The sequence below is a fragment of the Sminthopsis crassicaudata genome, chromosome 4 (assembly GCF_048593235.1).
Source record: "Sminthopsis crassicaudata isolate SCR6 chromosome 4, ASM4859323v1, whole genome shotgun sequence".
In the NCBI taxonomy this organism is placed as follows: Eukaryota; Metazoa; Chordata; class Mammalia; order Dasyuromorphia; family Dasyuridae; genus Sminthopsis; species Sminthopsis crassicaudata.
Window position 1 is genome coordinate 104,451,556 of NC_133620.1, and position 27,671 is coordinate 104,479,226.

General features: G+C 35.9%; 1 protein-coding gene across 5 annotated transcripts in view; it reads left to right on the forward strand.

Annotated features, from left to right (window-relative positions):
* The first annotated feature begins 18,119 nt into the window (after window positions 1–18,119).
* The window catches only part of CR2 (complement C3d receptor 2), a 49,687-nt gene continuing 40,135 nt past the window's right edge, over window positions 18,120–27,671 (forward strand). For all 5 annotated transcript variants that reach the window (XM_074309038.1, XM_074309041.1, XM_074309040.1 and 2 more), the window contains exons 1-4: window positions 18,120–18,276; window positions 23,377–23,556; window positions 24,268–24,364; window positions 25,570–25,655. In XM_074309038.1, coding sequence (XP_074165139.1) covers window positions 18,219–18,276; window positions 23,377–23,556; window positions 24,268–24,364; window positions 25,570–25,655 — 421 coding nt within the window. In that variant the 5' untranslated portion in view covers window positions 18,120–18,218. The remainder of the gene's footprint in view (window positions 18,277–23,376; window positions 23,557–24,267; window positions 24,365–25,569; window positions 25,656–27,671) is intronic.

Below are 27,671 nucleotides of genomic sequence, written 5' to 3' on the forward strand. Positions count from 1 at the left end.
ATTTTTTATTTGTGAAGATGATTTTTGGGACCTGTAAAAAATTTTACATTTATCTCTATTGAATTTCCTTTTATTAGACTCAACTCAATGTTCTGACCTTTCAAAATTCTCTTTGATTCTTATTCAACCACTGTGTTAATGATTCCTTCAGCTTTGTGATTTCTGCACTATCTACGACTTTATCCAAGTCATTGATTAAAATATGAAAAGTCATTTTCCTTTTCAGAGAAAAGAGAAACAAAGTGAGGATTAAAGAATTGCTTTTCTCTGCTTTTGTCCCATCCACCCCAAGCAAAGATCCTATCTCTTCTTTGATAATCCTTTTTGTCCCAATATAGCTAAAATATAGCTTCCACATATAGCTAAAACTACAATAACTCAAATGATTTTCTGCTATCCTCAGCTACTAGTTTCAACACATTCAGAACTTCAGCTTTCCTAACACTATTTTTACAGGGCCTTACCAAACTCTTCTGTTTATCTTTTATTACTTAGCCTGGATTCCATCTGCTGTATATTTCTTTTTAAAATCTAAACTGAATGATGAATTGTCTATGTATCTGTATTGGCCTCTTCAGATAAACTGCATTTTTCCTCCTTATTGGAATTATTTCCTTTGTGTCTTCAGAATTTTATTCTTGAGCATCTCCCATTCCTCTGAAGATGAATGTTTTATTACAATCAATACTACTTATTGCTATTCTGAATTCTTTGAAGTCTGATTTACCCTGGAAAGGAGTTTAGCAGAAATTAGGCATAGACCAACATCTCACACGCTATACCAAAAAAAAAAAAAAACCAGAAAAAAAAACTCCAATTAGATAATGATATACACATAGTAAGCAAATTAGAGGAGGAAAGAAAAAAACTGTTTTCATAACTATTGACAGAAGAGATTTTATAACTAAATGAGAGCAAAAAAGATCAAAGAAGATAAAAAGATACATCTGATTATATAAAATTTGTTGAGTTTTATGCAAACGAATCTAATGCAGTTAAAATTAGAAGGGAAACAGTTGATTGGGAAAACAGCAAGTTTATTTGATAATAATCTCATATTTGAGATTTATAAGAAAGTGATTAAAATTTATAATACTAAGAGCCATTTTCACATTTATCCTAGGGAATTCACCCATCATTTCATATCCACTTGACCTCCTGGGCTTCATGATCTCCAGAAACTCATCTCTCAGCAATATGATATCAGCTCTGAAACTCACACTTCCTCAAATCATTTCCACTCTAGCTTTAGAACTTCAACATCTTTCATGTCTGGGAATCTTCCCCAAACTCCATTTCTCACAACCTTTTCAACTTCTTTTTATATATTTCCTCTCCCATCAGATTGTGAGGTTCTTGAGGACATGGACTGTGATATCTTTCTTTGAATTCTCAGCATGCAGCATGGTGTCTGGAGCATGATACATACTTCATAAATGTTTATTGATTATTCTTCAATGGATAAACAGCCCACAAGACATGAGCAGGCAGTTTTCAAAGGAAGAGAGTCAAGCTATCAATAACCATATGGGAAAAAATGTCTGAAAACACTGATAATTAGAGAAAAACAAATTAAAGCAACTCTGAGGTTTCACTTCACATGCAACAGATTAGCAAATATATCAAAAGAGGAAAATGACAAATGTTGAAATGTATGTAGGAAAATAGGCATACAAATGTACTGGCAAGGGAACTGGACCAATCACTCTAGGAGGCAAGTGGGAATGATCCAAAAAGTTACTAAGCAACATCTAACATAATTGACCCAGCTGTATCACCACTGAGCTTCTTCTCTAAAGAGGTGAGGGAAAGAAGAAAAGCTCTCAGATGTACAAAAATATTCATAGTAGCCTTTTCATGATAGCTAAAAACCTGAAATTAAGAAGGTGCCAATCACATTTCTGAACATGACCAATGTAGGAATTCTTGCTAGACTACACACATATGGTATACTCTAATGACAAAACATTTTTTTCCTTCCTCTGATTTTCCTTCAAATATTCTTTATTATATTTCCCTCCTCTGATTCTTAGATTTTCTTATATAAGCACACCTATTAATTATTAATATTGATTATTAAAATTATTGCCTCCCTTTATTTACTCTGCTTCTTTTGAATAAGATATGTCCACCTAGAGACATGGTTCGAATATAAGTCTTATCCTAAATTTCAATGATCCCTCTGAGGTGAAATTCTCCTTTGTGTTAGGATCTCTGTTCCCTTTTTTAATCACCAAAATATAGGATGTTTGTATATAGACTTTTTGTTCAGCTTCAATTTTATATTGTTTTCAGTTCTAAGTTCTCTTGTTCCTATATTCAACCTTGTTCATTCATTGAAAAAGCAAGAAAAATAAAACCATTACCAATAAATATAGTCAGAAAATGAATTCTCACATAATCCATATAAAAAATAATGCTTCAATCTACACTCTGAGTCTATCTTGTCTCTATATAAAAATGGATAGCATGTTTAATCATGAGTCTTATGGAATTGTGGCTAGTAATTATATTGATCAGAATTCCTAAATTTTTTTAAATTGTATTTATGTAGTGTTCTTATTGGTTTTCTGGAGGTCTCTGAGCATCCTTCCTTTCAGTAGAGTAATCAAGAATAGACAGGTGTTCTGTCAGATTGGCTAAGATGACAGGAAAAAATAATGATGAATGTTGGAGGGGATGTGGGAAAACTGGGACACTGATGCATTGTTGGTGGAGTTTTGAAAGAATCCAGCCATTCTGGAGAGCAATCTGGAACTATGCCCAAAAAGTTATCAAAATGTGCATAGCCTTTGATCCAGCAGTGCTACTACTGGGCTTATATCCCAAAGAAATACTAAAGAGGGGAAAGGGACCTGTATGTGCCAAAAGGTTTGTGGCAGCTCTTTTTGTAATGGCTAGAAACTGAAAAATGAATGGATGTCCATCAATTGGAGAATGGTTGGGTAAATTGTGGTATATGAATGTTATGGAATATTATTGTTCTGTAAGAAATGATCAACAGAATGAATACAGAGAGGCTTGGAGAGACTTACATCAACTGTTGCTGAGTGAAACGAGCAGAACCAGGAGATCATTATACACTTCAAAAACAATACTGTATGAGGAGGTATTCTGATGGAAGTGGATATCTTCGACAAAGAGAAGATCTAATTCAGTTCCAATTGATCAATGATGGACAGAATCAGCTACACCCAGAGAAGGAACACTGGGAAATGAGTGTAAACTGTTTGCATTTTTGTTTTTCTTCCCAGGTTATTTTTACCTTCTGAATCCAATTCTTCCTGTGCAACAAGAAATTCAGTTCTGCACACATATATTGTATCTAGGATATACTATAACATATTTAATATGTATAAGACTGCCTGCCACCTAGGGGAAGAGGTGGAGGGAAGGAAGGGAAAAATCAGAACAGAAGTGAGTGCAAGGGATTGTTTAAAAAAAAAAATTACCCATGCATATGTACTGTTAAAAAAAAGTTATAATTATAAAATAAAAATTTTAAAAAATAATAACCAGGTGTTAAAGTCCAAATCCTTTATTATCTCCTTCACAGTCTAGTTTCCTTGACTGGGGCCTGGGCTAGCTTTCTTAGAGGCTTTCTGGAGTCTTGGTTTCAGTGGAGATATAAGGAGGAGAACCCTGCCACCACAGTGATATGAGATGGGATGAATGAATCTCTCTAAGTCCGAGGGCTTGTGCTTCAGCCTCCAGCCACACCACAAAGGTGGACAATGAAATCAATCTGTCTCTCAGTCCCAGGGCTTGTGCTTCAGCCTCCCGGCAGCACATAGGTGGACAAGAAAATGAGTATGTCTCTCCTTGGCTCTGAGAGCTTGAGCTCCCGCCTTCAGTCATCTGTCTTCTCTGGCTCTGACCCTGGCTGAGTTTGTCCCAGCTTATGTGCTCTCTTATAATTACATTATCATAGATGTGAATCTTGTGGAACTATATTATTAAGTATATGTACTTGAACTAGAGAACTAGAATCATCATGCTAATCTAGATAACCATTGTCTCATCAATTCCACTGACTTAACACCTTGTAAGAATCCTTGTTTTAAGTACAGAGTTCTGGCCCATAACATATTTACAATATTGTTGTTATTGCAGAAATCATTTTTCCTGGTTCTACTCACATCATTTTAATAAGTTCATACATATCTTCCCAGATATCACCTTCTTCATCATTATCATACTAGTATTCTATGACATTCATATACCATAATTTGTTCAGCCATTCTCCAATTGATGGGTAGTTTCTCAGTTTCCAAATCTTTGTCATCACAAAAAGACCTTATATAAATATGTTTTGACCCATGGATCCATTTTTCTGTTAAAAAAAATCTTTTGGGGGTATAGACTTAGGAGCAATGTTATTGGTTCAAAGGATATATATAGTTTGATAGCTGTAGAAGATACTTCCAAATTGCTTTCCAGTTCACAATTCCATCAACAATGTATTAATGGACTTATTTTCTCAGTGCTTCTCCAGCATTTTTGCTTTTTGTCAGCATTTCCAACCTGATGAGTATGAAGTAATACTTCAGAGTTGTTTTAATTTTCATTTGTTTAGTAATTAGTGATTTAAAGCATTTTATACAACTAGTGATTGCTTGGATGTTTTCCATTTTAAAGGTGAGTTTATCTCATTTTATGAGTGAATTTATCCCATTCGTAATCGCTTTTTGTCAGCATTTCCAACCTGATGAGTATGAAGTAATACTTCAGAGTTGTTTTAATTTTCATTTGTTTAGTAATTAGTGATTTAAAGCATTTTATACAACTAGTATAGTTGGATGTTTTCCATTTTAAAGGTGAGTTTATCTCATTTTATGAGTGAATTTATCCCATTCATAATCACAAGTATGATTGGTAATTGTGTTTTTCCTCCATCATGTTCTTTCACACATTTCCTTCTTTTTGTTTCTATCCTTTCTTTAAGAGTTTTTCTTGCTTCTGACTAATCCCTCCCTTAATCTATCTTCCCTCTTATCCTCTTACTTTTCTTTTATCTCCTCTATTGCCATTTACTATGGTCAGGCAGAAAAACAAACATTATATATACTTGATAAAAATTACTGCACAAAAAAATGTTTGTGACAGCCCTTTTCATAGTGGCAAGAAATTGGAAACTGAGTGGATGCCCATCAGTTGGAGAATGGCTGAATAAGTTATGATATATGAATGTTATGGAATATTATTGCTCTATAAGAAATTATCAAGAGGATGATTTTTAAAAGGCCTGGAAAGACTTACATAAACTGATGCTAAGTAAAATGACCAGAACTAAGATCATTGTACACAGCAGCATCATTATTATACAATGACCAATTCTGATGAACATGACTCTTTCCAACAATAAGATAATTGATGCTGGTTCCAATGATTTTGTGACAAAGAGAGCCATCTACACCCAGAGAGAAGACTGTAGGAACTGAATGTGGATCACAACATAACATTCTCACTCTTTTGTAGTTCACTTGTATTTTGTTTTCTTTTTTACTTTCTTTTTTTGATCTGATTTTTTTTTGTGCAGCAAGAAAATTATATAAATATGTTTATACATATTGGATTTAACATACATTTTAATATATTTAACATATATTGGTCTGCTTGCCATCTAGGGAAGGAGATGAGAGGAAGGAGGAGAAAATCTAAAACACAAGGCTATACAAGTGTCAACGTTGTCAAATTATCCATGCATGTGTTTTGAAAATAAAAAAGCTTAAAAAATTAATAGATAGATTAAAAAGAAAATCACTGCATAATTGCCCCTATTTCCCCTACTTTGTTAACTGAACAAGGCTAAAAATTTTAATTTTTAATAACCTTCATATAAACAAAACATATTGATAAGATAGAAGGCATAGAGACAATTTAAGGTTTATTGGCCCCCCAGAAGAATACAACAAATCAAAAAACCCTAAATATCATAAGGCAAGAAATAATACATGAGAACTTCCTAGAACTTCTAAACACAGAAAACAAAATACCAATTGAAAAAAAAATCTACAGATCACTTTCAAAAGAAAAAAAATTGTGAAATACATAATGATAAAATTTAATAATTTTGTTAAGAAACAATGCATTTTGCAAGAGACCAGGAGAAAGAATTTGAAATATAAAGGAAAGGAAATTCAAATAACACAAGATTATTCTGTAGCCACCAGAAAATATAGAAGAGAATGAAATAATATATTTTATTTTATTTATTTTTTCTGAGGCTGGGGTTAAGTGACTTGCCCAGGGTCACACAGCTCGGAAGTGTTTAGTGTCTGAGATCAGATTTGAACTCGGATCCTCCTGAATTCAGGGCTGGTGCTCTATCCACTGCGCCACCTAGCTGCCCCAATAATATATTTTAAAGAGCAATGGAGCTTATGCATTCTGAGATGATATATTCTGCAAATCTAAACTTAACCATAAATGAAAAAATATAGCTATTTGATAATAAAGATGCTTTAAAAACATTTCTAGAAACAAAAACACCTGAACCATATTGTAAACAAATACAGAAATCAAGAAAATTAAGAAAAGCCAAATAACAACAGAGGGATCATTATGAGATTTTTTTTTCTAATGTTCACTAGGAGATAAGATAGAAAAAAAAAAGTCAAATAGAAATAATAATAAAATGCCTGGAGCCAAAGGATGAAAAATCTTATTCATGGGACAGCCCGGAGGCCAGTATCAGTGGATCAAAGAGTAGGTAAGATACAAGTGTGGAGAGAAAGTAAACAAGACTGAAAAGGTAGAAGAGAACAAGGCTAAAATGGCCTTTGAATACCAAACAAAGCATTTTATCTTTGATGCTGAAGGCAATAGGATGCCACTTGAATCTATCGAATGTGAAATGTATACAGGTGACATAATCAGATCTGTGCTTTAGGAAAATTGCTTTAGCAGCTGAATGGAGGATGAATTGGTGGAGAGAGACATGAGGTAGTCAGACCTATTAGTATGCTATTATTAGTTCTGGCATAAGTGATGTGTTTATAAGAAACACACTTTAAAAGCAGACAAACATAAAACTGAGGGGCTTAATAAAATTGTTCTATGCATCGGGAGTCAAAAAAAATTGCAGGAGTTCAAATAGTATAGAGATACCAGGACAGAGTCTTGGGGGGATTCCCATTGGTAATAGGCATGATGAGATGGCTAAAAATTCGGCAATAGAGACTGAGGAGAGATTGGAAAGAAGAGAACACTTATGACAATGCCAAAGGCTACTGAAAGGAGACTGAGGATTGAGAAAAGGACGTTATTTTTGGCAATTAAGAGATCATTAATAACTTTGGGGGAAATAGTGTTGGCTAAATGATGAAGTCAGAAGGCAGGCTGCACAAAATTAAGAAAAGAGGGGGAGGAAAGAGAAGGTACCTATTGTAGACAGTATTCTCCAATAGTTTAACCACAACTATAAAATGTGCATAATAACAGCACTGAACTCTCAGAGTTGTTCTGAGGATCAAAAGAGAAAATATTTTGGGGGAAAAAAAGTGCTTAGCACAGTGCTCCACTAAATTTCCATTTTTCCATAAACACTCCATAACACAAGAAGATTCTATCTAAATCTAAATAAATAAATCTGTTTCATTCTATTTGTTTTTATTAAAAATATATAATAAATTCCACACATTTCTTTCAAAACTCTTCTGCTTATATATTCTTATTTCTATTCTTTTCTTTGCATTTTTGAAAAAGGGATAATGGTCATACTTTTCTTCTATATTATTGCTAAGCCTTCTTTTCCTATATTCCACCCCTATTAAAAATCAAGAGAAAAAGAATATGAAGATAAGGACTTGGGTGGGATTAGAGCTATGAGAAATGGCAACAACTAGTATAGATTTTTTTTATTGCTGAAATATATTTTTGAAATTTGCAAATTTTGCTGTTGATATTCAGAATGAAAAACATTTTTTAAAAGTGACCCATGGAAGACTTTGGGAATTGATACATAATAAAGTAAACAGAAGCAGGAAAATAATATATACAATAAATTTATATAGAGAAGGAAACATAAAAATCATTTAATCACTTCATTCTACACATGAGGAGCATTAAGTAGCAGAACTAGAATTTAACACAGGATTTCTGATTTCAAATCTATCAATCATTCTTTCCACTGTAGTGACCAGTTATAAATACTGATCTCAAGTCAATGTAAAAGACAATAAGGATCAGAGTATTAAAAAAAAATCTTTCATAGGAAAAGTAGTCATTTAATTTTTGGTTTAATTTTTAATATATGCCTATTCAAAGAGGATAAGAATAACTTTGGAACTACGTTAGTCAATACTGGGGGGGCAGATTCTTAGAAATACAAATAAGAAGAAATTTTCAGTACTGGAAGGAAGTGAAAGCACTAAAACAGTGACTAAATCTATGGCCAGAGATTAAAAATTTTAAATATGTATAATACACACATACATACACAAGTATCTTTATGTATCTGCATGTCTGTGTATTATGAATGTGTATGTGTGTGTGTGAATGTATGAATGTAATATACATATATGAGCATTTTTTTAATTAAAAAAATTCTCTTCCCTATCCCCAAAAAGATCATCTCAACCAAAAGTATTCATTAAGAAAGAGCATATGTGTAGGGGATGTCTAAAGAGTTTCCCACCACCATTACCACTGCCCCTGCAAAGCCATTTGCATATACACACCTATTTATTGCAATTGCTGGTGATGATGATGAGATAGGACCCTGTTAGCATAGATGATAACATCTAGGTATATTGTTGTTGCACTTCTGGTCTCTGCTAGAATGACTAATCCGTATGCTAGTACCCTATAGTTAGACAATGCTTGGGGTCAGAGATATGAAGGTAAAAAATGTAAACATGTAAATCCATGGGTTCTACTGAGAGGCAAAAGAACCCAAAAGAAGACAGTTTCTCTCTGTCTACTTTCTATGGAACATAGAAAAGAGTAAGAGTTATCTGTAAAATGTTTAATATTCTGGAAAGTCCCTGAAAATGTTCTCCACTTTCAAGTTCAACTACTTGAATTACATAATATTCTTTATGTCCCTAAAAACTGGAAATACTGCTAGACAATGTAAAAAGTATTGATATTGGCTTGGGGGGGGGGGCAGGGAAGAGGGGAAAGTGGGAATAAGGAAGGGAAAGACCAACTGTACACACGGATTATAGAAAAGTTTTCTAAGGTAACAAAGATTCTTTTCATTTTCTTTTTAGTTGACCATTCCCTGAGGCTAAACTAATCTTTATTGATTGTCCTAAACCTGACCTGGAAGCTACTATTGTTGATTATGTCACCATGGTACCTTAGCCTTCTAGAAGGAGAGGAAATTTCTTCTTTACAATCATTTTCAATAACTTCTGAATGAACTCAGTGTTGAGGGTCCAGAACACTGTAAGTACCAAAGCCAGGCTGGAAACCCCCAAACAGAACAGTTCCTCTTTGTTTTGAGGTTAAGCAAACTTTTATTCACAAATCTCCAGATCTCTAAGCTCAAGGTCAAAAACTCCATATGAAGGAAAATAAACTAGTAGCAGTACAGCACACTAGTGTAATACCTAAACTCCATTTTCAGAATGGAACACAGAAATAAGTTTTCAGATTAGTTAGATTTTTGCATTAAGAAAAACTGAGATTTGCAAAGTTAGATGCCTAGAAAACTTTTCTTCTCTTATGGTAGTCTATGCATCATGTATCAGCATCCACTTTATCACCTAAATTTGGCAATTTCTGAGTAATTATGATTATCCTTACTTGACCTAATGGGCTTAGTCATGATTTTGAATATATATTACAGATATATTAAATATTCATTATATATAATATATTTCAAAGAGATGTATATGTGTATCCAAATATGGATATATTTGGAATGAAAATGTATTGGGAGAGTGAGGTTTACATTAAAAATTAAATGCAGAAATTCTTTTTTAAGATTTTTATGTGAATTGTGAATTCATCATATTTTCTAGACATGAGGCAAAAAATTAAGATGGAAAGCAAGCAAGATATGTAACAATCAAGTTGCAGAATTCCATGAAGACTGACAGTCAGGTTCTGAAGAATTTTAAAATGATAATGTTGATGGAAAACATTGTACACGGTAACAGCAACATTGTGTGATAATCAACTTGAGCAGATGCTCTTTTAAGGAATATAGTGATTGAAAACAGTTCTAAAAGACTCATGATAGAAAATGCTATCCACATCCAGAGGAAAAAACCATGAAGTCTGAATGCAAATCAAAACATACTATTTTCACTTGATTGTTTTTTTTTTTTGGGGGGGGGGTCGATCTTTTTTTCTTGTGATTTTCCTTTTTGTCCTGATTCTTCTTTCTTTTACAACATAGAAATATGTTTAGTGTGATTATTATACATGTATAATCTATATCAGATTGCTTTTCATCTTGGGGAAGTGGAAGGGAGGGAGAAAAATAAGTTTAGAACTCAAAATTTTACAAAAGGGAATGCTGAAAACTATTTTTGCATGTAATTGGGAAAAATAAAATACTATTAAGTGAGGAAAATAATGACGAGATGATGATGAAAACTAGCATTTATATAGTACTTAAGATGTGCAAAGTACTTTATATAAGCTATCTCATTTGATCCTCATAACAACCTGCTAATGTGCACAGTATTATTATGCCTTTTAGAGATGAGGAAGCTGAGGCTGACAGTAATAAAATGATTTATAGCTGGGAAGTAGTGGTAGCAGGTTTTGAACTCAGGTTTCCCTGATTCTAAACCCACTGTTCTATCCACTGGGCCACAGTATTAGGGAATACAGTGACCCTAGAGTTTGGATAGTTAGCAAAGTAACTACTGATGGCTGTAGTGATAAAGTAAGTGGCAGCCAGGAGAGTAGATAGTAGAACTTTGAGCAAGCTTAGAAAAGGTATAAATGTGAGATTCTGATCAATGGGTAGACTCACCTGAATATGAAGTGCCCTGCACTTCAGGAAACTTCCAAGAGGAGTTTTCTGAAGATATTTTAGAAGTAGAAAGCTACTTCAAATGAGTTGCCCCTTCTTTTCCTCTTCCTAACACCTTAGGAATGGGGAATCATATACCAAAATCCAATGGTTGTTTCTATCTGAAGTCTAAATTCCCTTCTTTATGATATCTTGCACTATGGTAAGTATCTCCCTTGGTGTATAAGGGGCTAGCTTTTCCAACCCTCAGAGAGCCTGTAACCCTGACACCAGGACAATCATTAATTAGAGTAGTGGAAACAGAAACTGTCCTCAGAAACAGGATGAGTCACAGTCCCAAATCTTTCACAAATCATTGTACCCCTAGAAATCTATACTTGCCATCTATCAGCATCAGTTTTAAATAGAAATGCATATGCTCACATTGTAAGCCTAATCCAGATTTTTAAATTCTAAAATTCTGTAAGAAGGATGGTTATTACCAAGTATAATGTCTAGCATTGCACTACATAGGTTTCTGTATGCAAAAGCAAATAGTCTCCGTGCCAAAGACTCAGTAATAGTCATTTGCAACTGCAGCCCAGGAAAAGGAAAGAGCAGGCTCATTATCTTATTTGACTAGGCTGAACCCAGATTTGGGTTTCTCTTTGCAAAGGACAGTCCCCCATATATCCCCAGACTTATGAAATGACCTAACTGATGGCCTATTGGTAATTACTGAAACCTGGGTTGCACAGAGACACTCTTACTTGTCAAACCGAAACACCTCCTTCCCAGAGCTAGCTCAACGAAAGTGTGCTTGGGTCTTTTGATAGTCGTCTGTCTCTGAAATATGCCAACCCCAATCTCCATTTGGCTATCTCTAGTGGGAGAATGTCCTGTTAGTTGCGAGGTACCCTTCAAAATAAACTATCAATGTGCAATGTTCTACCTATTCTGAAAAGAATTTATGGACCTTTGAATGATATTACATTTTACAATAGCAGTGTGAGCCTTAGGATTCACTCATTCAACAAGAAAATATGAAACACTTGCTGTGTACAAAAGCATTTATTTAATAATACAACAAAATAGCATTTTAAGGTTTACAAAGCACTTCATAATAACCCTGTGAAGTAATCAAAACATGTTATAAATGTAGAATCTGAGAAACAAAAGAAGCACCCATTTGGGAAGGCAAGGACTTGGAACTAGAACTCAGGTTTTTCAACTCTTAAAAACCAAAATCTTTGTACTATGCTACAATATTTGCCATTCATCTATTCATTCATATATTCAACAAACAAAATTCCAAATGACATTTAATTTAACCCATACCCTTTTACAATGTACCCAATAAATCTCATTCTAGCTTTTGCTTGTTGATCTCTAAGGATTCGCTACTCTCCCACCTCAGGTTGCCTATTCTACTTTGAGACATCAAATCTAATTTGCCTTTCTGCATCTTTGACCTAGTGTTCATGGTCCTACTTTCCAGGACTAGATAGGACAAATCTAATCTTTCTTTCACATGACAACCTTTCAGATAGATGAATGTATTTATTATATCCCCTCTCATCCTTTTCCTCTTCACTTCTGTTCCTTCAGCAAATTCTGATGAGGTGTAATCCTAGGCCCTTTAACATGCTAGTTGTTGTAACGTGCTCTCCTGGCAGTTACAATTACTAGTCTGTCCTAGACCCACCAGAGTACCTTTGACCACTGTCCTTTGCAGTGTGAGCTCTACCCGGCTCGCCTCCTCTGAGGCCTTCTAAGGTCTCTGGCCACAATCTCTTGAATCTATAGCTTAGTAACCGGTAGCGCACTCAAGAACAACCACATGTAATCTTAAAAGCCTTTATTATACCTACTCACATAATGCCCTAACTGATGCCCTGACTTGTTGGTTCCCTGGTGAACACCTGGTCAGAAGACCCATGTGTTCACTACCAAAACCCTTACCTCTTTTGGCTACCCATCTTGGCTTGGCCACCCAGGCTAGGGGGCCAGAGTGAAGAGCACCAGGTTAAAGAGGGCGGTTGCTGCCTGCAGTGGGCTTACATAGGGCCTGTGAGGTCACACACACAGCCAATCAGCGAGAGAGTCACCCATTACGAAACTATCTCAATATGGCTAGGATCCCGCCCAAGGGCAGTCCTAATATCCACAGAAATTATTTCTGGGCCTCAATCTCCCGATGCACTGTGTCCACCCATTTAAAGGGCCCTTACAAGTTGTTTTTCTCTGAACAATCTTAAATTTATTGCTTTCATTTCCAAAGTGTGGTGCACAGAATTAGCACAGGATTTTAGATGTTTCTTGAAGCATTGAACATTTTGTGGGACAATCCCTTCTCTAATCTTCAACACTACACCTTTTTTATATTTCCTGAGCTAGGTTCTGGTAAATGTAACAAAGATAAGTAGTATAAAGGTCATATAAGTTAAAATATAATGGGTCATAAGAGAAATATAAAATAGTATGAGAATGGAAGAGGAGGAAAAATTGAATGAATCAGAGAATGCTCCATAGAGGAAAGCGTATAAATCCTTAAAGACTAAGTAGAATGTCAAAGGCAAAGATGAGGGAAAGCACATCAGGCATAGGGTAAGGTAGCATGAACAAAGACTCAGAGATGGGAAAGCTTGGGGACATGTTCAGAGGATGAAAAATGATCTAGATTTCAAGAAAGAAGGAAAAATAATGCAAGATAAGACTGAAAGCTATGTTGGATTATATTGTCCAGAATCTCAAAACACTTTTGTCTAAGATTGGGCTATATTCTATACAAAATGGAGAGCCATTTAAGGATTTGAGCAAAAGAATAACATGATCAGACCTATACATTATAATTTTAATAGTATTAGAGACATATATAGGATGATTTGGAGCTGGGAAAGGCTAAATATTCTTTAGTATCTAGTGTATGCCCTATAGTCTGCGGTTCTTGAATTTCTCTGGCCTCCATTTGCTTTTAAATGGTCTAATGTCTAATTATTGTACCCAGGAATAAATTATATTTATATAGTATTTTCAAGTTTGCCAAGACTTTCCTCACAACATTGTAGGAGATTGGTATTATTATTTTTTTTCCAGATGAATAAATGAAAGAAAAAGCATTTATTTAGCACTTACGTGCTAAACATTTTGCTAAGCTCTAAGAATAAATCAGACTCTGCCCTCAAGGAACTTTCCAAGAAAGATAGTGCTGATTTGATTACTGTTTTCAGAGCAAGAATTGGAAAAAGGTTACGTTGGGAAAACAGGTAGTATGGTATGGAAACAATCAGAAAGTGGTACCAACCACCAGAGACTGGGAAAGATCAGGTGAATAAATGCTCATCCATCAAAGTCCAGAACCACAACTGTGGAAGCTGAAGTTCCAGACTAAAGGTGGAGTCTGGAAAGAAAATAGGATGGCATTGGGATGGCCCAGAAGTGAAGTGAATATTAGGTTCAGGGACTTTCAGCGATTTGATCAGGATTACTCCAAAAGAACTCAAACTCAGATCTTCTCATTATAAAAGCAATATGCTCTTTCCACTTTACCATAACTGTCAAGAGCCTTGTCTGGGTACTAGGTAACTGAAGTTTCCAGGTGTAATTCCATTGTTATTTCAGTAATTTTAAGGCACATTGTTAATTAAAATATAAAGCAGAATGGCATAGTTGATAAATTACATGCTGTGGGGATTTAGAACATTTGATTTCAAATCCATGGTAGCTCTGTGACCAGGGTGGAGAAATCATTTACTTTGGCTTAGACAACTCTCTATGATGCTAAGTTACAGATGAGTTACATCTCAATCTGAATCTATGAAGGGAGTATACATGTCCTATGTTGATGGTATCACAGATCCTGAAAAGATAAGTTAAGTAGGCAACAGAGCAACTGAGATCTTAGAATCTGTCTAGACATAACTGATTTAGGAACCCCCTCTGTGAATAGAATGATGATCTAGATTGGGACATTTAATAGCAACAATAAAAATTTTTATGCAAAAATGTAAGTTGAGAATAGGGACTGTGTTGTTTGCTTCTACTTGTACATTCAGTGTTTAGTGTAGTGTCTTTACACATTGCAAGTGCTTAATAAATGCTATACATCTATGTATGAATGTAGGTATGCATATAATATCTGTTTATTGATCTGTCTGGCTGCCTATCTATCCATCTATCCATATATATCTACTTATCTTTCTACTTATCAAAGGGAATTGATGATAGTTGTTCCTAGCAGTAAAACTTAAAAAGAGCCTAGGAGATATTGTTGTAGTTTTTATGTTGTAGTTTTTAAAAATGGTACAATTTCATTCTTTTTTCCTGGACCATATAAATACAGAATAATTCTTCCTTAGTAATAGACATTTCCCTTTTTCTTCAGTATCTTAATGTTTGCTCTTTGCATTTCAAGAAGAATATTAACCTAAAATCCTTGCTCCTGTAGACAAAGTAAAATCTTTCCTAACATAAAGGGCTTCAAATTTCATTTCAAATCACATCTCATCCCAATGTTCTTAATGAAAAATTCCATATACCTCCCACCCTCATTCCAGTTTTTCCCTTCTTGACAACCCAATTCTTCCCTAAATTCCAAGCCTTTAAAATATTTGACTATTTGAGAATTGCTTAGATTCTATAAAAACCCATCTAGGTAAGCTCTTTTGGCTTCTCAAGATGGAAGCTAAGTTTATTTTGGATGAATTTCAAACCTATTTTATCATGCCATTTTGTTCTTCCTGAATCTGTCTTGTTCCAATATAAAGCATTTTGTCTCTACAAATCCGATTTATTTCAATAAATCTTAATGATATATGAATTTTCAGCCCATCTTTTATTCATCTCAAATTCCATTTTATTCTTTCTTATTAAATTCTAATCTTATAATAGTTCAATCCTTTCTCAGCATGCTCTAATGAAAACAAAAACTTTCTGCTGATAAAAATAATTTTTCTAAAAATAAGAGTATCCCAATCATTCAAAAACATATTGGCAATCACCCTGTTTTATAATTCTAATTGGGCATTTCTAGGCATAGCCAGGTATAACATGGGGATAAAGGGAGCATGCTAGGCATGGGCCTAGCAAGAGCCCACTGCATACCCTACTCTGAGGGTAGAATCTGCCTCACTTTTCATTAGTACTAGAGACACACAACAGGATATCTAACACAGCAAGCATTTAAAAATACTTTTGGGGGGATGGGGAAGGGCAGCTAAGTGGTGAAGTGGATAGAGCACTAGCCCTGAATTCAGAAGGACAGGAGTTCAAATCTGGTCTCAGACACTTAACACTTCCTACCTGTGTGACTTTGGACCAGTCACTTAACCTCAATTACCTCAGGGAAAAAAATACTTGGGGGATGATTTGATTGACTTTTAAGATCATACAACTAATAAGTAACAAAGGCTAGACTTGAATCTATTTTCTGACTTCCAGTCATGCGCTCCTTCAGTTTCCCTGAGTATGTCTGCAACCTTTTCAACATGTGCATACTTGAACATTTTAAAATTGTGTAATTTCACTTTCTCTATCCACTAGATCTTAACCTAACGATACCTCAAGGGACAATCTTTATGACTTACTGTGACCAAAGGAACTTGCCACCTGGTAGCTAATCTTCAGTTGAATAAGCTTGAATAGGATAGGCTGATCCTCAAAAGAAAGACACAGTCTCTTTGGTGACTGTTCTCAAAGCCTTTCCAGTTTTCTGATACTCCCCCTGTAATCTCTAAGGATCCAGCTTCACCTTCACAGTGTGATGAACAGAGGAAATAGAACTTCAGTGAAAACTCATTGATCATGGGAGGGTAGATTTTTAGCTGAAAGGGACCTTTGATATTACCTGGTCCAATCTCTTTATTTTACAAACGAGGATACTGACACAGAGTAGTTAAAAACATGCATGGGCTATGACTTAGAATCCTCAATATAGAACTGAATAAGGTCATGGAGGTTATAAAGCACTCTCTTCATTTTACAAATAAGTAAATAAGGGCCCCAAAATGTCAAGAAAGGGATCGTGTTGTACAAGAGCCATCCTTTAAGTTAAACCCATTAAGACACAACTAGTCAGTGGCGTATTTGTACTCTGGGACCTCTGAGTCCAAGTCCACCTTATTCTTCAAGGATGCACACGCTCAAATAGAACTTAGAACTGTGACTTATTCGAAGAGCTCAGTAAAAGTTAGTTGAATGACTCTATAATTATTTGGGGATGTAAATATGGCATAATGCAGTGGGGTCAAATACAAATAGAAGCCCAGGCCACTAAACTATACATGAAGATCCCTGTGGACTATATAATGATATAAAAAATCACATATTAATGTTATCTGTTTAATTGTTGTTTTCATTTATTTTGTAATATTTTTGTTTTGGGATCCTTTTTTCCTGAGACAGTTGGGGTGAAGTGACTTGCCCGGGGTCACACAGCTAGGAAGTGTTAAGTGTCTGAGGTAAAATTTGAACTCAAGTCCTCCTGACTTCAGGGCTGGTGCTCTATCCACTGCGCCACCTAGCTGCCTCTGTTTTGTAATATTTTCCAATTACATTTTAATCTGTTCGGGAGCATTTAGGGCTCCGTGGGGCCCAAACCAGAAGAGAGACACGTGGTTTAATTCTGGAATATTTATATTGTGTGACTTCTCAGTGGTTTAGAAAGTTTTCTAAGTGATGGAGAACGTGTCAATCTGTACTGGGCGAGGGAAGCTCCTCGCCTGAGATGTTCCCAATAGCAAGAAAATCAGAGCCCCCATTCCTAGTGATCTTCTTTTCATACAGTGGGTGTGCAGAGCACTCTGGAGAGTTTGGTGGTTTGCAGAGTGAAGAAATAGAAGGCCCGAGCTCAGGCCCTGCCTGACGCTGGCTCGCAGCATGAGTTTAGAGTCTTAAACGTTGCTTCGCTGAGAGCAACAAGTAGGCAGATTATGCAGCATCTTCCTAAAGCGGCTTCCCCTTTCCCACCCTGCAAAGCCCCGGCTCGGAGTACAGCTAAAGCGCAAAGCTCAGCTAGCGGGACAAAGCAAGCCAAGCAGCGCCAGCTTCTGATTGGCCTGCTCCTTTCCGAGAAGGAGTCAATGGGATGAGAGCCGAATCCCGGAGAACCAATCACAGTACCCTTCGCCACGATCCGCGGCGGGAGGGGAGGAGGAGGGGGAGGAGGACGAGTTCTTGGTCTGGCTTCACGCCTGATGCAGCCTCAATTTAAATGAGGCACCCTGAACGTCTGGAGGCTCTGAGCATCTTCCCTGTCACCTGTCTCCTTGCGGTCAGACCTTGAGAGTTCGCCGGGGCGACCAGCATGGGCGCCGCTCTGCTCCTCTGGGGCTTGTTGGCTCTCTTCACGCCCGGCATCTGCGGTGAGTAAGGAAGGCGTGGGTAAGGCTTCGAGGCGCTGGCCAGCACTGCAGAGCACGAGAACGCCCGTGCTCAGCCCCTGCTCCCTCTTCCCTCCTGCCCCTCACCAAGGATTTCTCCTCGTACCCTCCTCCTCGGTCCCAGCCCCTCGCTCTCCCCTCGCTGCTCTGCTGGTCCCTGCAAAGATGGGACTGGGAGGCGCGGGTAGTGAGTGGCAGACACGTGCCCCAAAGCCAGGGAGCTCTCCAACACCTGCTTCAGTGCCTTAGTCTCGGATGTTCTCGTAGGTCTCTTCCAGCCCCGCCCCGAATTTAGGGCTTTGTTTAGAGTTTAGAGCACTGGAACTGGCAATCCGATATATTTGGGCTTATTAGGGAAATAACATTCATTTTGTGCCTGGCGTTATTGTGTTTCTATGACTAGTACACAGGCTTCTCCTAGCCCTTAGACTAGGTAGTTTTCCCGCCCAATAAAAAGGGGAGAAACTGCACCTTATTCCCTGATGAAGGAAGGAGTATTAGCCGCAGAATTTTGATCTTATCAAATATTGGAGTAAAGAGTGAAGAATGAAATTTTAAACCTCAAATATTTGGAATTGGACATCAAAGAGCGTAGTTGTCTCAGCGTTGTACTTCTTTTACAGTAAAACGCGAACCAGATGGTCTCGTTGAGCTTTTGCGAAAATGTGTTACTCGAATTCAAGTGAATCATAACAATTCAAGAATTTCTCAAGAAAGTGAAAATTAACTAATTCTGAGATAAGGGTTATTGTTTTAGTGTCACTCTTCTGGGACCCCCATTTGTGGTTTTCTTGGTAGAGATACCGGAGTGGTTTGCCATTCCGTTCTCCAGCTCATTTGGCTGATGAGGAAAATAAGGCAAACTTGATAAAGTGTCTTGCCCAAGATCAGGCAACTAGTAAATATCTGAAGCCAAATGTGAACTCAGGAAGATTGATCTTCCTGACTCCTAGCAGGGGACTCAGTGCCCTGAACCATCTAGCTGACCCCCTTGTAGTTAGGTAATAATAATTTTTTACATTATTTCACATGAGTAGTGATAAGCGCTTACATGAAGATGGTATAACTGAAAATTTTGAGGAAATAAGCAGGGGAAATTGTGATCATAGAAATGGTAAGACTTAATTAAGCAAGCCAGTTATTGAGATTTAGTATACTGAACTTGATTTGAAATGGAATTAGTATTTGGTTCTGAATATTCTTCCTCCTATTTTTGTGTCCTTTGCTGACATCTTCTCCCAAGCTTTAAATTTATGGGTTACTCCCAAGGTTCTTAACTCTACAAATGTACTTACTCTCTTAGAGGACTTACCCAAACAAAGATAAATAACAATGTTCATTCAGTAATATGCTTGGGATTTTACCTACCCCTTCTGTACAGATGATTCCTAGGGAAAACAAACATTTGTTAAGTACCCACTGTGTGCCAAACACTTAGTGCTGAGGATGCCAAAAAAGCAATAATATCATCCTTTTAACCTCAAGTAGCTTCCAGTACAATGGGGAAGATAATACACAAAAAAACTATGTACATACAAATTGTTTACTGTGTAAATAGGACATGATCTTAGAAGGAAAATATGAGGGGCTGATAAAAAGGGGTACAGTTGGAATTGAAGGAAAGTCTCGATTTTTTCCTCTATAAAATAGAGCCTGGATTAGATGATTCCTTGCAGTCCTTAATGTTCTGTGAATTTGAAATTATTCCATGGCAGTAAATATTTAAGGGACATTATATGTGTGTATATATATATGTTTGTTTTGGGGAGCCACTGTGGGTTTCTTTATTCCCCCTTCCCCAATAATCCAGTGAAATGAGGTTAAAGTAAACATCCAGGAAACAGTGTCACAAAAGGAAACAGGTAAACTGAGTCATAAAAATAGAAAAGAAGAGGGACAGTATAGTCACTTTGCCTTGCCTGGTTGATTTAACTACATGCCAAGGAGAAGCCACCAATCTCCAACAAGTGAGCAGCATGAAAAATTTATGAAAGTTATAGAACTAGAGTGAATATAAATCTGGTTCCCAATAATGAAACTTTACTTAGAGATGGACTTTTTCTCCCTTCCTGTAAAAGGGGCAAATTGAAAAAGGAAATTGCACAAGTGTAATCGCAGGTATTCATACTGGTCAATAAAAGTACTTCTGGTCTTAGTCTATTGCCCTTAATACTTTCAGATTTGTTTGGTGGGTGGTGGTGTGGAAAGGAGGGGAAAGGTTTACATTTTTGCTATTCAAATATATTGCTATTCTAGAAGAGCTTAACAAATACTTCAGCAAAGCATATAGTAGCTAGGTGCTTTCCTTCTCAGATTCGGTAGAACCAATGATTACTATTATTTTATGACAATTTTTTTCAAGACTTGAGCCCAGCCTTGTCCTTTTTGAGTTTTGGTCTTCTAAGAAGTGCCTGGGAGAATGATTTCTTCTTGCTTTGAATATACAAGTCTCCTAATCTGTTTCCAAGGTCTAGGGACCTAGTCAGACAGGCCACTAGTGTTCAAAACAATTGCTTTTATTATGGCACATTTGAACATACTCATGAAAAGGTATAAGGCCTACAATGAGGTACCAAATTAAAAAGAGGACACAGAGCTAGTGGACATTCCTAGGCTAGAATCAGGAAAAACTGAGTTCCAATTAAGCCACTGTATCTTTTTATTTTTTTATTTTAATAGCTTTTTATTTTTCCAAATACATGCAAAGATAATTTTCAACATTCACCTTGGCAAAATCTTGCATTCCAAATTTTTCTTTCTCCCTCCCTCCTACCCTCCTTCCACCCCCTCCCATAGATAGTAAGTAATTCCATATGGGTTAAACATGTGCACTTCTTCTGAACATATTTCCATGTTCATCATGCTGCATAAGAAAAATCAGATCAAAAGATGAAAGAAAAAAAAAGCACACAAGAAAAAAAGAGTTGCAAATATTATGCTTTGATCCACATTCAATCTCCATAGTTCTCTCTCAGGAGGCGGATGGCTCTTTCCATCACATCTATTGGAATTGCCTTTAATCACCTCATTGTTGAAAAGAGCCAAGTCCATCATAGTTAATCATCCTCACATAACTTGTAGTTGCTGTGTACAGTGTTCTCTTGGTTTTACTCACTTCACTTAGCATCATTTCATATAAGTCTTTCCAGGATTTGTTGAAATCAGCCCTGTTCATCATTTTGTATAGAACAATAATATTCCATTACATTCATATACTATCACTTTATTCAGCCATTCCCCAACTAGTGGGCATCCACTCAATTTCTAGTTTCTTGCCACTACGAAGAGGGCTTCTACAAACATTTTTTGCATATGTAGGTTCTTTTCCCTTTTTTCCCTTCCCTTTTTTTCCCACGTCTCCTCCAACAGTTATCATTATCTATAATGTGGGAATAATAATCTGCGAAATGTGGAACACAAATGCATTTCTGGTGGAATTGTGAAATGATCTAAACATTCTGAAGAGTAATTTGAACCGATGACCAAAGGGCTATCAAACTGTGCATATCCTTTGATCCAGCATTGCTACTTCTGGGTCTATAGCCCAAGGAAATTATAAAGAAGGGAATTTTCCCAGGAAACTTGAGAAGATTCCATGATATAATATTAGTAAAATACTTAGCACAATACTTGGTACATAATGAGTGCTTGATTAAAGCTTGTTTTCTTTTCTCATTCCTTCCTGATACCTTAAATTTAAGACATGCAAAAAGAGGGACAAGGGAGGAAGATTCTCAAGACAAAGATATAAGCAAGTCTCTGTCCCCAGAAGGAAAGTAGTAATAACTTGTGCAATGGTCTTTAAACTTTATCCAGAAAAATAAGGGGGTCATTAGTAGGGTGGATGAGAAGCTTCCTTAAAACTTGGTACACCCAGATTCAGCCAAGCTCTTATCACTCTTCCTCACCTTGATCCCAGAGCATCTCAAACACAGTATTGAATTTTATAAGGAAATGGTGGATGGTGGTATGTGATTTAGGTATGACTAGTTTCTCACTCCTAATATCGCATGAAGGGAAAGATACTGGGGAAACAATAGTAAGGCAGGCATGGGACATAGAAGCTCCCAGAAAAGGACAAGATAGGGAGAGAAGAAATGAAACAAATATTAAACAGTAGGAATATGGTTAGAGGAGAGAAAACTTGCTGCAAATGAGTCTTATGGATATCAGGAAAAAAATGTATATTGCCATACATGGTTTAGGTTTTATTTCATTACTTAAAAGTACCAAACCCTAATTTTTCATATTAACTTAGATCAATAGATTTTTGCTGGGCTCTCACACAAGTGTGTGTAATAACTACAAAGTAACATAGTCTTGGCACAAAATAAATATCAATAAATGTTTGTTGACTCCCTTTGCTCAATGAGCTTTTAATTTAATAATTCTATTAAAGACACAGTCTGCCTGGGATACATCATAGGAGGTCATTAAAGCAATATTAGAAGGAAGTTCATTGTGGAGATACCAAGTTTATGGGACTTTTTTTTTTTAGAAGTCATATTGCTAGTTTAGAAAGCTACCTCTAAACTTTGGTTCAGAGCACTCTGGAGCCAAACTTGAGCCTGCCTCAGTTAAGTTAACACTTGAAAGTTTACAAGTCACTTCATACTTTTTCTTATTTGATCTTCTTAGCAACTTTATAAAAATAGATACCCCAAGTATTGTTACCCTCATTTTAAAGATGAGAAAATAAAGCCCATGAACATGTTTATGATCACAAAGTAAATGCCAGAGACAGGATTCAAACCCCCAATTTTCCTGACCAAGCACATCACTCTTCTCTACTTTACCAAATTGCATAGTAATTATATAGATTTATAGATATTCATGTAGCTGCACACACTCCTTCAATAGGTTCTATTCCAAAATGTACTTGAATCTCTCAGTTTGTCTTAAAATTTTTTATATAGAGATTTCTTCACATTGTTTTCTAGGATGATGTTTGCCTAGGTAAATTTTTCTTCATGGTAGATTCTCATTCCAGAATTTAAAGTTACTAAAGTTATAACGCAAGAAGCTTAGTCTTCCAACGTAAAGAAGCTAACAAGCATTGTTGCATGTTGTCTTGGTCTCTAGGTCAATGTCGCTCCCCACCAAGGTTAAATTTTGCAATATCAAAATATAATTCCAAATCTGTGTTTGACATTGGGGATACCTTGACTTTTGAATGCCTCCCTGGATACATGCCAAAAATATTTAAAATCACTTGCCTCGAGAACTCAACATGGTCCAGTGTAGATGACAACATATGTAAACGTAAGTAATCACAGATTTGATACATCTATCAACTCATAGATGAGTTAAATTTTTCAAATTGTGAATGTATGTCTAATTTGAGTTTCCCCAAAGTCCTTAGACCAGTGCATATGTGAAATCATCAGTAAGCAGGATCATGTTGCTCAGAGACTTATTAGGCTTCAAGAATGAGACTGAGCTGATAAGTGATTATCTCATTCAATTGTTTGAGTTTCTGAATCAGAAGGTTCAGTTTTTGCTTGGTAAAGATGAGGATTGAGCGAGGCCTTGAATTGCTTAGAGTTCTTTGATTGGAGATTAATGTTCCTTTCTTGTCCATATGTCTCTTTTCCCAAGGTAAGGGAAGACAATATAGTCTCGAATTGACTTTTGGCCTGTTCTCTGTTAAGGAGAAAGATACTTTATGGGAACAAAGAAGTTTTACCTTATGATTATTGAAGCTACAATTATGGAAGACAGCTCTTTGAATGTTCCCTTGCTCTGGGCTTGAGAAATTCAACAAGATCAATGTGGGAATGATAGGATCTATCTGGTTTTAAGTAAAATTTTAAAGAATGGTTTAGCTGTTAATTAAGTAGCTTTTGTCAAAATGATAAAAACTTTATGGCAGTCAGACTGGATGGGCTGGCTGGTAATTTAACAATGTTCAGACTGGAACTTTATATAGAAACAAATATATTCCCAGCCCCAAATCATCTTTCTTTCTTCTAGGCAGATCATGTAGGACTCCTGCAGAGCCCCTCAATGGAAAAGTGCAAATGATAAACCTCCAGTTTGGTTCAATAATTCAATATTCTTGTGATGATGGGTAAGTTTTTGGTCAATATCTATTGTAAGTATAGGGATTTGGGGAAAAAAAGTCAAAGCCCCTGTCCCTTAGTGTTGGGGGCATGAATTATTGGTATCTAAAAATGTAGAAAAGGAAATAAATGATTTAAAACTTTCTCTGACCCTTTTCTGCCAAGACAACTCCTCCACATCTTCTAGTACAAGGAATCTTAACCTTTTTTGTATCACAGATTCTTTTGGTAGCCTGATAAAGACTTTGCACCCCTTCTTAGAACAATGTTTTCTAAACAAAGGAAACCAATTATATTAAGATACAGTTATAAAATTTTTAACAAGTTCACAGACCCCTCCTGCTATAGAAGGCAGAAAATACATCATATATTAGACTATAGGCTTAAAGTAGTAAGAAATGCCTTAGTTGCTTCTAATGATCTTGAGCTTTTGATCCTTCTTTGGATTGACTCTGTTTTTTATTATTAAATTTTATTTTATTTTCAATTAACAAACTTGTATTTGTCCTTCTACTTCCATCTACTCCATTAGAAAAGGAAAAGGAAAAGAAAATTCTTGTAACAAATATATATAGTCGAGCAAAACAAATTTTTTCATCGGGCCATGCCCAAAAATATATGTAACATTCAATATAGTGAATACATGATTTCTAGGTGGGTAACATTATTCATCATCAGTCCTCTGGAATCATGTTTGATCATTATATTAATCAAATATCTTACATTTTTAGAGGTATTCAGTTTTACAATGTTCTTGTCTTTATGTAAATCATTCTTCTGTTCTGCTCACTTCATTCTTCATCAGTTCATACAAGCCTTTCTTTGAAACCATTCTTTTTGTCATTTTGTATGACACAGTGGTTTTATACTATATTCACATATCATAATTTATTCAGCCATTCCCTGCTGATGGGTACCTCCTGACATCCTAGTTCATTGTCACCACAGAAAATTGTTTTAAATATTTTTGTGCATAAAGTACTTTCCTTCTTTTTTGTTGTCTTTGGGATGTAGGCCTAGTAGTAATATTCTTGCATCAAAAAGTATGAGGCACAATTTTGTTGGACTAGTTTTTATAAAATCTTTTCTCATATTATAATCTTTCAGAACTGGAGACAAGTTCTGTTCTACATTGTGATCTCAGTAGGGAAGTTGTATGTTTATAGTGAGTGTTACCTTGACTTGGAGTGATTATTTCACATACACTTTCTAGGTACCTACTTATTGGCCACTCATCCAACCAGTGCATCATCTCAGAAAATACTGCCATTTGGGAGTATGAAGCACCTCTTTGTGAACGTGAGTAAAAATAACATCCATGGAGTTTGTTTCATTATATTTGGTTCTTTCTGCATGGGAATGAAAAAGGATGTACAAAAATCAAAGTGAAGTCCTTATTGTTTCCTGCCCCTGAGATACAGAGGTATGTTGTACTCAGAATGTTCCTTTTTTATTAATTTTTATAATTATAACATTTTCTTTGACAGTACATATGCATAGGTAATTTTTTTTTACAATATTATCCCTTGTACTCCCTTCTGTTCTGAAGTTTTCCCCTCCTTCCCTCCACACCCTCCCCTAGATGGCAGGCATTCCCATACATATTAAATATCTTATAGTATATCCTAGGTACAATATATATGTGCAGAACCGAATTTTGTTGTTGTTGTTGTTGTTGCAAAGGAAGAATTGGATTCGGAAGGTAAAAATAATCTGGGAAGAGAAACAAAACAAAACAAACAAACAAACAAATGCTCACAGTTTATACTCATTTCCCAGTGTTCCTTTTCTGGATGTAGCTGATTCTGTCCATCATTGATCAATTGGAATTGGATTAACTCTTCTCTATGTTGAAGATATCCACTTCCATCAGAATACATCCTCATACAGTATCATTGTTGAAGTGTATAATGATCCCCTAGTTCTGCTCGTTTCACTTAGCATCAGTTGATGTAAGTCTCTCCAAGCCTCTCTGTATTCCTCTTGTTGGTCATTTCTTACAGAACAATAATATTCCATAATATTCATATACCATAATTTACTCAACCATTCTCCCATTGATGGGCATCCATTCATTTTCCAGTTTCTGGCAACTACAAAAAGGGCTGCCACAAACATTTTGGCACATACAGGTCCCTTTCCCTTCTTTAGGATTTCCTTGGGATATAAGCCCAGTAGTAGTATGGCTGGGTCAAAGGGTATGCACAGTTTGATAACTTTTTGGGCATAATTCCAGATTGCTCTCCAGAATGGTTGGACAGAATGCTCCCTTTTTGCTTACTTATCTTCCACCCACAAGAAAGATCATAGGGCTAAATGAAAGCTCAAAAATAAATCAATCAAATTATGTCAGCTTTATTCTATTCTAGAGGCATGACTTATCTAGAAGGTGATCTGACATTTATTTATCACTTAAGAAGTGACCTGTTCATTTGGTACTTGCTTAATATTTTTATTTTTCCCAGTTACATGTAAAACAGTTTTGACATTTGTTTTTAAAATTTTGAGTTCCAAAAGGTTTTCCAATTGTCAATGCTGAAAAATTACCCATGCATATATCTTGTAAATTAAAATCTATAATAAAAAGAAAAAGAAAAACTGGCACATTAATGTGTTGTTGGATCTGTGGATTGATACAACTATTTTGGAGAGCAATTTGGAACTATGTCCAAAAGGCTATCAAACTGAGCCTACCTTTTGATGCAGCAGTGTCACTTCTGGATCTGTATCCTAAATGAATCATAAAAGAAGGGAAAGACCTCAACGTGATCAAATAGTAGTCTTTTTATAGTGGCAAGGAATTGAAAATTGAGTGGATACCCATCAATTGTCCAATGGCTTAATAAGTTATGGTATCTGAATGTAATGGAATATTATGGTTCTATAAGAAATGATGAGCAGGCTTATTTCAGAAAAACCCGGAAAAACTTAAGTGAATTGTTGCTGACTGAAGTGAGCAGAACCAAAAGAACATTGTGCACAGTAACAGCAAGTTTATGTGATAATCAACTGTCTGGCTGATCCAAGAGGTGATCCAAGACAAATCCAATAGGCTTGAGATGGAAAATGTCATGTGCATCCAGAGAGAGAACTTTGGAAACTGAATGTGAATTGAAACATATTATTTTCACCTTTGCTTTTTTGCTTTTTCTTTCTTGTGTTTTTTTTTCCATTTTGTCTGATTTTTCTTGTACAACATGACATATGAAATATTTTTAAAAGGAATGCACTGTTTAACTTGTATAGGATTGCTTTTGTCCTGGGGCTGGGGGAGGTAAGAGAGGGAAGTAGAAAAAATTTTAGAACACAAAGTCT